Source organism: Sphaeramia orbicularis, chromosome 14 (assembly GCF_902148855.1).
Source record: "Sphaeramia orbicularis chromosome 14, fSphaOr1.1, whole genome shotgun sequence".
NCBI lineage: Eukaryota > Metazoa > Chordata > Actinopteri > Kurtiformes > Apogonidae > Sphaeramia > Sphaeramia orbicularis.
This window is the reverse complement of record NC_043970.1, coordinates 51,984,223-51,996,587: the sequence shown is the minus strand read 5'-3', so window position 1 is coordinate 51,996,587 and position 12,365 is coordinate 51,984,223. Positions and strand designations below refer to the sequence as shown.

General features: G+C 39.0%; 1 protein-coding gene across 1 annotated transcript; it reads left to right on the top strand.

The window, feature by feature from the left end:
- The first annotated feature begins 2,279 nt into the window (after positions 1-2,279).
- LOC115432516 (E3 ubiquitin-protein ligase TRIM39-like) lies at positions 2,280-6,856 on the top strand. The gene is made up of 2 exons (XM_030153385.1): positions 2,280-2,398; positions 4,494-6,856. The coding sequence occupies exon 2, from the start codon at positions 4,496-4,498 to the stop codon at positions 6,134-6,136; it is 1,641 nt and encodes a 546-aa protein (XP_030009245.1). The 5' UTR covers positions 2,280-2,398; positions 4,494-4,495; the 3' UTR covers positions 6,137-6,856.
- Positions 6,857-12,365: the final 5,509 nt, after the last annotated feature.

Genomic DNA, 12,365 nt, shown 5'->3' with positions numbered 1-12,365 from the left:
TAAAGCAGCCCTTGGCATCAAAGAAATGGCATAGAGTTCGACTGGTGCAAATCTTTATTTCATCATGATGCACCATGAAACTAAAACACAAACATTTTTACATAAGTTATTTTACAAAATTTACTTAGTTACATTTTCTTTAAAAGCACATACATTACAAACAAGACATATTACTCATAATTTGCAATTTAATACACACATTTCAAACAACAAAAAACAAAAGAACAAACATGCCACTACAATTAACACATACCTTGCTCCGCCTACCAAGGGCGCAAACTCCTCACTCATCCCATGTATAACAGGTATGCGGATCAAACTGTGCTTTAACAACAAAAACAGCCCATTCCACATGAGTGTCAAGCTTGATATTTGTTCAAAAATAATGTATCAAACAAATCAAACTCAAATGTTATCTGTGCTCACCTCACTTCTTTGTTCAGCACAGTCCTGCTCTGCTCTGTGTGGCAACCCAGAAGCATATGGCAAAACAGGTGTGTGGCAATCAGCCTCATTAAATCCCAAAAGGGGGTGTGGCAACAATAAAACAAAATGGAAAGAAAATCCAACAGAAACCAAAAATAAACAAAAAAAGGAAAGAAGAAAAATCTGAAATAATAAACCTGTCAACCGGCCACTAATAGGAAGTTTTTCCTTCCACTGTCACCAGTCACTAGTGTTTGCTCCTGGAGGATTCTGTTGGGTTTCTGTGAATTGGCTTAAAATTTGATTTGATTTGATTTGATCTATCTCTCCTTTATGTGAAGCACTTTGTAACATGTTGTTTTAACCCTTTCATGCACGAATTATGAGAACCTGAATCAAGATTTTTTTCCTGAGTGTTTTTATTCCTCTTTGGGCATGAAAAAAACAATGTGATTGAAAAATTTCTTATGAAAAATAAATAAATTTTTAAAAAAAGTAAAAAAAAAAAAAAAAAACATTAAAAAAAAATAGTAATAATACAAAAAAAATTCTTAGGAACCTATTTTCCATGAAGTTGCAAAAATGTCTAATATTTGTCAAATGTCAAATATTAAATGATTTAACTAGTAGTATTGTGACTGCCTCCACCACTACCGCTGCCACAATAATTCTAGCAAATTAGGCTACTGGTATTATTAAATATTTTTGTATTATTACAATAATTATTATTTTCCCCCTCACTCCCCCCCTCTCTCTTTCTCACTTTCATTTACACCCCCGTCTTCCCCTTTTCCCTATCACCCCTAACCAAGCTATATGGTTTAGTTGCTATTTACATTTATGATCTTTTTCTTTTTAATATGACGTTGTTGTTGTTGTTTGTCAATACTCTGTCATTATTGTTGTTTTTGGTTTGTTTGTTTATTTGTTTGAGTTTCCCTTTGTTTATGTGTTGTTGTTGTTTTTCTGTCCACATTGTCTTGTTAACAATCACTAATAAAAAAAAAAGTTGCAAAAATGTCCACTCAGCTGGACACCATGCATTTAATTTTTGAAGCGAAGAAACATGCATTTACTGATAATTGTGTGAAAACTATAAGTTTTACACTCAGGGGAGATCTACACAATGTTACCAATTCATGTCAGAAACAATATGTAATGTCTTAAAACTTTAATAAAGATATGTGTAAAAAAAAACAAAACAAGAAAATCCATGAATATACAAGAGAACAGCTGTAGGATAAGTGTCCACTGTAGTGACCAGTATACATGAAAGGGTTCAAAAGTGCTGTATAAATAAAGCTTTACTTACTTACTTACAGTTTTCTTTTCTTTGACATCCTTCACATCCTAATTACCAAGCACACACACGAACACACAAAATCATTTTGCGACCCCTGTTGGCATCTCATGACCCCCTGGGGGGTCCCGACCCCCACTTTGGGAACCCCTGAGATAGACCACAACCCAAAGGAACAACAGACCTGAAGTCCATGAGAGTCACACAGAGCCAAGTCATGTGACTCCACACTAATGATGACAGACAGTCATGGAAAACCAGTTCAGTACCAGACGTGTTCATTCATGTGACCCGCCCACAAATAAATGGATCCTGTGAATATTTCAGACCCTAACCTGCAGGTTCAACAGCTGACTGGGCAGATCATGCTCTTCCTGCTTTTTCTAAACATCCACACTTCCACACATGTATTTACAGAACCAGAACCCTTCTACATGTCGTCTGTGCTCTGTGATAAAACAACACACACTTGGATTTCACCATCACATCAATCAGGAAATAGATCAGAGGTGGAACCACATTCCAACAACAAAGATCATTTCCCAGAAATGAATGTGACAGTAGTTCCCAGTGTGAGCAGAGCTGCAGACGTGTCTGTGGAACCGTCAAACAAACCTTAAACCCACTTCATCAGATCTGTTTCCAGTCTCAGCAGAGTCTCTACAGACAGTGGTGAGTCCAACTGATCTACAGCTTTAACAGCACACTGCAACTGCAAACACACAAACACTAGTTCTTCTGTTCATTTCACACCAACTCTCCTGAAATGGTTCCTCTCACTGAACCACATGGAGAAACCAACAGGATTTACATGGATTCTAGATGATTCCAGCCCATGTCCTTTAGATGGTCTGGACTTGGACTGTTGGTCTCTTCCTGGTTTTGTCACCACTAACATTTTCTACAGTTACACTTCAATGAACTTCCTGAACATTTCAAAGTCAAAGGGTCTGATTTACTAAGATCGCACAAACCTTTAGGAAATCAGACCCAAAGGATTGGACTGACGTCATGGATTTGAAACATTGCTGTAGAGTCATGTGACTGACCAGTCACACTTATATGAAGACCTAAACGACTTTTATGACCTTATTGTAAATGATCACATTATGATAAACACTGATAATAGAATTAAAAATATTTTAAAGTTCAAAGTTCAAGGTTCACTTTATTTTCTCCCATGGGAGAAATTTGGCTGAAACAAAGACAAAAAGCAGCGGCACTGCTACATAAAACAGAACACATGCTGCAAAAAACACATAACACATAAACAAGTTAGAATATTATAAAGAAAAAAACCTAAAATACACACATACATACATACATACATACATACATACATACATACATACATACATACATACATACATACGTATGTACATACATACATGCATACACTACTGGTCAAAAGTTTTAGAACACCCCAATGTTTCCAGTTTTGTCTGTAAATTCCATCAGTTCCAGTCCAGTGAACAGCTGTAAATGGTCCAAAGGTAAGACTGAACTGCCAGGGGTAAAAAAAAAAAAAAAAAAAGGTAAGGTTAAACCAAACTGAAATATAATGTACATTTCAGAATTATACAAAAAGGCGAACAAGAAATGTTTTAACAACTGAAAGCAGTTCTGCAGCAATGGAGGTTGATCGAGTCTGGAAAGTTGGTGGTTCAATTCCTCCAGGTGTCCCAACGTTTGTGAATTTCTTCAGCCCCCTGTGTCTGCAGAACAGGAGTGTGGAACACACTGTGGTACCATACCCATGGAGCATTATTGGAACAGGACTGGACTGAAGAAAGGAGTGTGTTACTATAAAAATGGAAAAGAGGAAAAGGAATGAACCAGAGAAGAGAGACAGAGCATCAGAAGAGTGAAAACTGTAGGTGTGTCCTCCAGAGAAATGTCCAAGAACGTCCAGTTTTCTTCAGCATCCAAAGGCACTGAAACTGGACTGGAAATGCAGACAGAAGAGGTCTGGAAGAAGCAAAGACACAACAGAAGCAGAAGAAGAGTTTAGGACAGAAAACAGCTGAAAGAAGAGAGAAGAGAGAGGAGGAGGAAGAGAGGAAGAGTTTCCACTGGGAACACTGGACTGAACTGGTGCAGGTGTGACCAGTCCAGAACCCCTTCTTCCAGTCTTCAGTAGTTCCACTGGTGCTGGTTCATGGCCCAGGAAAGCCTCTTTTTCTGATTCTGAAGCCTCAGCAGTGGCTTTAGCTGAAACTGGACCCATCCAAACAAACAGACTCAAAAACAGATGTTATCCAACAACAATAACCACCCTCAATGCCATAAAAAGCACAGTTCAGCACAACACATATATACAGTAATGGAGATCATGCAGTGATAGAATGAATGGCTGTGTGTGTTTGATTTTTATAATTATTTATTTACTATTGTGAGGTTTGTGTCTGTTGTTTTTATTTTGCACTGACTGGTTGACACTTTTTAATTTCGTTGTACGTTTCATGTTACAATGACAATAAAGACTCTTCTATTAATAACCTTGATTGAAAGGAGGATAAAAGAATGTTTAAACCGGTTGAACCTGCACAGCAGGACTCTGTACCTTCTGTCTGAAGTCAACAGAACACACTCTGGAAACAGGACATGTGATGGTGGTCTGTATTTAAGCCTTGCGTCATGAGTGGACCAGAGGTCCCCATGGTCTTCCTTTCCATCTTCACCAGGTTATGAATGTGAGTTTTGGATTTGACTGTCAGAGCCCAAACCTGCAGCTGATTTCACTGATGTGTGTTCTGTTGGTCCACAGATATGGCTGCTGCCGGTCGGGTCCAATCTGAAGACCAGTTCCTGTGTTCCATCTGTCTGGAGGTCTTCACTGATCCAGTCAGCACACCATGTGGACACAACTTCTGCAGATCCTGCATCTTTGAACACTGGGATAAAAATGAAATCTACCAGTGTCCCATGTGTCAAAAAGCTTTTGACCCACGACCTGAGTTGTACGTCAACACGTTCATCTCACAGATGGTGGCTCAGTTCAGACTTAAAGTTCAACACAAACCAAACATCTCCAGCTCAGACCAACAAGCTGCCAAACCAGGAGAAGTTCCCTGTGACGTCTGCACTGGAACCAAACTGAAGGCCCTGAAGTCCTGCCTGGTGTGTCTGACCTCCTACTGTCAGACTCATCTGGAACCTCATCTGACACTTTCAGGACTGAAAAGACATCAGCTGATCCACCCTGTGGAGAACCTGGAAGGCAGGATGTGTAGGAAACATGACAAACCTCTGGAGCTGTTCTGTAAAACTGACCACACATGTATCTGTCACCACTGCACCTACTCAGACCACAGAAGTCATGATGTTGCTGCTCTGAAAGAAGAACATGAAGAACAGAAGCCAGAGCTGAAGAAGACAGCGGCTGAAATTAAACAGATGATCCAGGAGAGACGACTGAAGATCCAGGAGATCCAACGGTCAGTGGAGCTCAGTAAGAACGCTGCAGACACAGAGACAGCAGAAGGTGTGGAGGTCTACACTGCTCTGATGGAGTCTGTTCAGAGAAGTCTGGACCAGTTCTTAGAGAAGATCCAAGAAAAGCAGAGGAGCACCGAGAAACAGGCTGAAGACTTCATCAAAGAGCTGGAACAGGAAATCTGTGAGCTGGAGAAGAGAAGCACTGAGGTGGAGCAGCTCTCAGGCTCTGAAGACCACCTCCACTTTGTCCAGAGGTTCACATGTGTCAAAGCTGCTCCACCCATGAAGACCTGGACCAAGGTCAGTGTCCGTCCACCATCATATGAGGGGACTGTGGTGAGAGCTGTGTCTGAGCTGAAGGACAAACTCACAGAAGACATGAAGAAGGTGGTTAAAGCTGAGCTGAAGAGAGTCCAACAGTATGAGGTGGATCTGACTCTGGATCCAGATACTGCACATCCTAGACTCATCCTGTCTGATGATGGAAAACAGGTTCATACTGGTGATAAATGGAAGAACCTTCCAGACAAACCACAGAGGTTTTCTGAAGGTGTTTGCATCTTAGCGAAGCAGAGTTTCTCTTCAGGCAGGTTTTACTTTGAGGTTCAGGTTAAAGGGAAGACTGGCTGGGATTTAGGAGTGGTCAGAGAGTCCAGCAACAGGAAAGGAGGGATCACAGTGAGTCCTCAGAACGGATACTGGACCATTGGTTTGAGAAATGGAAATGAGTACAAAGCTTGTGCTGGTCCTTCTGTCCGTCTGTCTGTGCAGTCTGGTCTTCAGAAGGTGGGGGTGTTTGTGGATTATGAGGAGGGTCTGGTCTCCTTTTATGACGCTGGTTCTTCAGTTCTCATCTACTCCTTCATTGGCTGCTGCTTCAATCATCAACTCCTCCCATTGTTCAGTCCAGGTCTGAATGCTGGAGGTCCAAACTCTGCTCCTCTGATCATCACTCCTGTCCACACTGAGTAAGAAACTCATCAGATGTACAGATTTTCTCTGATTTACTGGAGTCACCAAACTTAGTGATGATGTAAACTGTCTGAACGTGTATGAATCTGGATCCAAATGAACTGAAATATGAACATTAGTGCTGAGAAGAATCCTGGTTTGACTCATTCTGATGCCTGTGATTTAATCCAATGATAATGATGGTGTTTGAATGTGAACTGGAATTCAAGTGTTGGGATTGGGAACGTGTTTCCATGATGGGATTGATTTTAAACATTTAAATGATAGAAGTGTTCAGGAGAATTCACTATTCAATAATAACAGTAAAGATTCTGTTCATCAGCTGTAATAAATACACTCATATACTGTCTTCATTTGAAATCAGAAAAACCATTAAATATTAAATGTTTGCTGAGTTGTTTTCTATTTGTTCACAGACAAACACATGTAATTATTGTAAACACTGTAATTATTTTCACATCAGTTCAGACGGAGGTTATACGGTAATATTTAAGATATTGAAATGATTCATCAGTTCTTCAAATATTTTCTGATTAAATTGACTGAGGTTGAAATTCAATCAATCCAATTTGATAAATCACAAACCTTTGACTTATTTGGATGATTCTGCTCAAATATCTGAACTATGGATTTACATGGAAACGATGAAGAAATAGATGAAAATATTCACATTATTTCCTCTTTGTCTCTGAAATGTCAAACTTCAATAAATATATCAAACTGTAAACAGATTTGTCTGGAGTTTCTTCTTTTTTTATCTTGAAATATATTTTTAATTTAGATATTGAAGTTTTAGGATGAATGGTTTTAGTATTAAATAGTTACTGTTTTAACACAGGATTCTTTTGTTTAATCTGTTTTACTTCTATAATGTTACGTATTACATCTGCCCATTTCAACTGTGCAGTTATTTCCCCAACAGAAATCACCAAAATAAAATTAGTTCTTGTAGACCATGGATGTCAAACTCATGTCAGTTCAGGTGCCACATACAGACTAATATGATCTAAAGTGGACCAGACCAGTAAAATAATAAGAGAAGAACCTGTAAATAATGTCAACTCCAAAGTTTTCTCTATGTGTTAGAGCAGGGGTCGGCAACCTTTAACACTCAAAGAGCCATTTCGACCCGGTTTCCACGGAAAAGACAACACTGGGAGCCGCAAACACTTTTTGCCATCTGAAATGAAGATGTTAGCCTATATATACCATAAATTCCGGACTATAAGCCGCTACTTTTTTCCCACACTTTAAACACTGCGGCTTATACTCCAACGCGGCTTATACAACGATTTTACCGGTACCATGGCTTGGTGCTGCGGCGCACCTCGGTGGTGCCAACGCTAGGTGCCGTTGCACCGCCGTACCATGGCTCGGTACCAGGTGCGGTGCCTCGGCTCGAGGTGCCGGTGGTGCCGCGGCACCGGTGGCACCCAGTTGTGGCACCGCGGTGCCATGGCACCTGACACCGAGCAGTGGCACTGCGGTGCAACGGCACCCGGCACCGAGACCTGGTACCGCGGTGCCACGGCACCTGGCACTGAGCCGTAGTACTGCAGTGCCACGGCACCTAGCGTTGGCCCCGAGGTGCAATGGCACCTGGCGTCATTAAATGTTCTATTTTCTTCAGATATTTTTCTTTTCTTAGATTTCTCCATACTTTGCCTACCTGGGGTTTGAAAGTCTCGATAAATGTACGGCGTTTTGGCGGGCTGTCGGTGAGTGTGACGCATATTTTGAGCGACGAAAAATACTATATATACATATATATATATATATATATATATATATACACACACATATATTTATATATATATATATATATATTTTTTTTAATATATATATATAATTTTAATATTTCGAGATCACAATAATCTTACAATTTACAACTACAATTAAACAAACGAACAAACACAGATAAAATACTTTGTTCAGATATTGTGCAGTTTTGGTGTCGCAGGGCATTCCGCACATGCCGGCTGCCGGCTGACACGTCAAGTGCTGTCAAACATCTCTGAAGAAGGTGAATGCTTATCACCGAAATTGCACAAGGTCTGAAGAAAAGTTAAAAACTTTGACTTAATAAGAAGACATGATACACGTTTTTGAGACAAATAACATACACTTCAATCGGACACTTATAATTTATTTTCCCAAGCCACGCAGAGCCGCAACATAAGGATGAAAGAGCCGCATGCGGCTCCGGAGCCGCGGGTTGCCGACCCCTGTGTTAGAGTGAAAAAAGTAAAATTACATTATGAAAATGTTTACATCTATAAACTGTACTTGAACATAACACAGACAACCTGAAAAATAAGTGCAGTTTTAATAATATTTTGCCTCCTTTTATAATTTGCACATAATACAACTTACAAAAACATGTAATAAAAGACAGAATATTGTTAAAATTCCACGTACTTCTCTTAAGACATTTTGTGCTCTTCATATTTGTTCAGGTTATTCATGTTTTTTGTGCAAGACTGGTTTGTAAACATAAACACTTTCATGTCATTTTTAGGGGTGTAAGAAAATATTGGGTCTGCAATATATTGCGATATTGCATTTCACAATACTGTATCGATATTAAAAACTACTGTATATATATTTTAAGGTATTTATTCAAATGTAGATATTGTGGAGGTTAATTTATGTTTTTTTGTTTTTCTTTTTTGTTTATATTTTATTTATTATTATTCAACAGTCTTTTATTAAATAGTATTAGTTCCTTTGCTGGGATCGCACAAAAATACTGTTCTGATGTTAGTTCTGAACTAATAGAATCTGAACATTTGAACAGGATCTGAAACTGTAATGTCTGTAAAATATAATTTGAGTTTGAACACAGGAACATTTTGTGATAGAACATTAGATCCTGTTGGGATCAAATAAAAATGTCTAGTATTTGTGCAGATTTCTATTGTAATTCAATTCTTCAGGGAAATAATCATTTAAAAAAAAAAAGAAACAAAAAAATTGCCCTTTTAACAGTATCATGATATATATGTATGGTGATCCTAGTATTGTGATTCATATCGTATCGCCAGATTTTTGCCAGTACACAGCCCTAGTCATTCTACTTTCTTACAATAAAACAAAATCCACTTAAAAAGATCGAACTGTTCTGTATTTGACCTGAACTAAAATGATTTTGACATCCTTCCTTGTTAATATCTTCTGTGTAATTTTTCCAGTTCACAGATTCATCGAACAGGTCGGATTGGACCCTGTAGAAGCCAATAACGTAATAACGACCCATAACGTAATAAATTTGCCATTTTTAAAATGTAATGGGCCAATAATGTAATAAAAGTCCTGAACTGATAATACTGGTCTACAATTTTTTAGAACTGATTTGCTTCAGAGATTAAATGTGCTAAATGCTACGTATTTTAAAAAGATTAACTTAATCTGTATTTAATCAATTAATCCTCCGGTATCCCGTCCAGCAAGGCCCTTACTAAGCACCAAGTGTGCCTTCTTGGCACACTTGTGGAATAATGTCAAAAAATTTTTCATACAGTTTGTTTTTAATTCTTTTACACTTTTCTATTTCATCGACTTGAGCCGTAAATAAAAATACCAAATACTCAATAATTATCACATTTTTTAACCCTTTAAATGCTGTGTTTGTAATGTAAACAAACCATTTTTTTTTTGATGCAAAAAACAAAAAAACAAACAAACATTTTTTCAATATACTACATTGTAATGGGTCTGGTACAAAGGCTGAACCCAAATGCAAGACCAGAAGACAGATGTAAAGTCGAATGTGTTTATTGAACACAATTACAAAGGTTAAAGCACTGCACAGAATGAGTAATAAATCTGTGAGGACGCTGAGTTCGGAACTAGACGTCTGGGCCGTGAGCGCGGTCAGCGGGCGGCCAGCGTGGCCGAGCTGGAAAAATCCCAACGGCAACCCGACTAGGAGACAACAGAGGGATGTCAAACAACAGACCAGGTCATACACGGGAAGGCAATACAGAAGGCAACGGGACATGAGGGACAGGCTAAACTCACGGTCAGTAATCCAGGCGATGGGTCGAACACACAGGTAAACGTTGGAGGCTGAGGTACACAGGGGTTAGGCAGAAACGGTAGTCGGGAACACGAACCAGGTCACAACAGACGAGCAGGCAGAACAGGAACAGGCAGAATCGGTGGTCGGTAGAAAAAACGGGTCACAACGGGCAGACAGACTGACAGGATCCAAGAAACACTGGTGAGTAAGTACATGAAGGAGCAAACAAACTGGGAAAGAAACAGGGGAAGACACAGGGTTTAAATACACAAGAGGGAGGGAAGACAATTAGACACAGGTGGAACCAAGGTTATAATAGTTTTGGATTTTTAATTATAGTTTAGTTTTAATTAGTTTTGACTTTTTTTTCTCTTATTCAGTTAGTTTTAATTAGTTATTAGAGCAGGTTTGTTCGTTTTTATTAGTTATCGTTTTTTTCTGAATGCTTAGTTTTAGTTTTAGTTTAGTTTTAGTATTAGTTTTAGTTATTTGATATATTTTATCTTCCTCATCATCCTATTCAAAGAAATTAGTGAGGCGTGGATATGGGTTACCCTGGACACTTTATTTGGGGGTCGGGTTAGGGCGGCTCATGGACTGAGCAGAGACACAATGTACCGTACAATGTATAAATTCCCTATAGCAGGTTGAGGGGGGGTGCAATCCATACACAACGTCACTTACGTGAAACAATGCGAAGATGTGCAAAGCATGAGAGGAGATGCACAAAGCAGCCAGCAGTTAAACCAGATAGAAACATATATAACCAGCTAACCAGCAGTTAAACCAGATAGAAACATGTATAAACCAGCTAACCAGCAGTTAAAGCAGATAGAAACATATATAACCAGCTAACCAGCAGTTAAAGAAGATAGAAACATATATAAACCAGTTAACCAGCAGTTAAAGCAGATAGAAACATATATAAACCAGCTAACCAGCAGTTAAAGCAGATAGGAATATATATAAACCAGCTAACCAGCAGTTAAAGCAGATAGGAACATATATAAACCAGCTAACCAGCAGTTAAAGCAGATAGAAACATATATAAACCAGCTAACCAGCAGTTAAAGCAGATAGAAACATATATAAACCAGCTAACCAGCAGTTAAAGCAGACAGAAACATATATAAACCAGCTAACCAGCAGTTAAAGCAGATAGAAACATATATAAACCAGCTAACCAGCAGTTAAAGCAGATAGAAACATGTATAAACCAGCTAACCAGCAGTTAAAGCAGATAGAAACATATATAACCAGCTAACCAGCAGTTAAAGCAGACAGAAACATATATAAACCAGCTAACCAGCAGTTAAAGCTGATAGAAACATGTATAAACCAGCTAACCAGCAGTTAAAGCAGATAGAAACATATATAACCAGCTAACCAGCAGTTAAAGCAGACAGAAACATATATAAACCAGCTAACCAGCAGTTAAAGAAGATAGAAACATATATAACCAGCTAACCAGCAGTTAAAGCAGACAGAAACATATATAAACCAGCTAACCAGCAGTTAAAGCAGACAGAAACATATATAAACCAGCTAACCAGCAGTTAAAGCAGATAGGAACATATATAAACCAGCTAACCAGCAGTTAAAGCAGACAGAAACATATATAAACCAGCTAACCAGCAGTTAAAGCAGATAGGAACATATATAAACCACGTATAAACATATATAACCCAGTTCCTCATCAGTAAACCACACCTTAGCAGATCTCTCATCTCTTAATCATCTCCAGTTCCATTATTAGCTAACTTTGCTTCAGTTCAGTTCAGCTAGCTGTAGCTAGTACCATCAAACGTTTTTGAACATTCTAACAGGTTCCATCCCTCTGTAATTGGATTAGTTTTCATCCTCCTCTTTTCTCCTCTTCTAAACTGTGCAGTTCAGGGCTTGGAAGGCCTCTTCATGGTGATAAACTGTCCAGTTTTAACCTGGATGCTAGTTCAACACTGACTCTGTCCTTTAGCTCTGCTCTGTCTCTGTCACTCGCGCGCACACACACGGTACGCCAAAAAAAAAAAAAAAAAAAAAAAAAAAACAGACCCATGTATCACTCCAGTAAACCCCAGACAGGACTGTGCTGCTGTGTCCCAGCTTTAGTCTGTATGTTCCAGGTAGAGTTAGGACCAGAAGACCACTGGAAACCACAGTGACCACACATGACAGACTGGGAAGTGTCACCAGCTCAACCTGCTGGAG

What these genes read in the sequence shown, in the direction of transcription:
- LOC115432516 (XM_030153385.1), top strand. Translation starts at nt 4,496, where the DNA reads ATGGCTGCTGCCGGTCGGGTCCAATCTGAAGACCAGTTCCTGTGTTCC.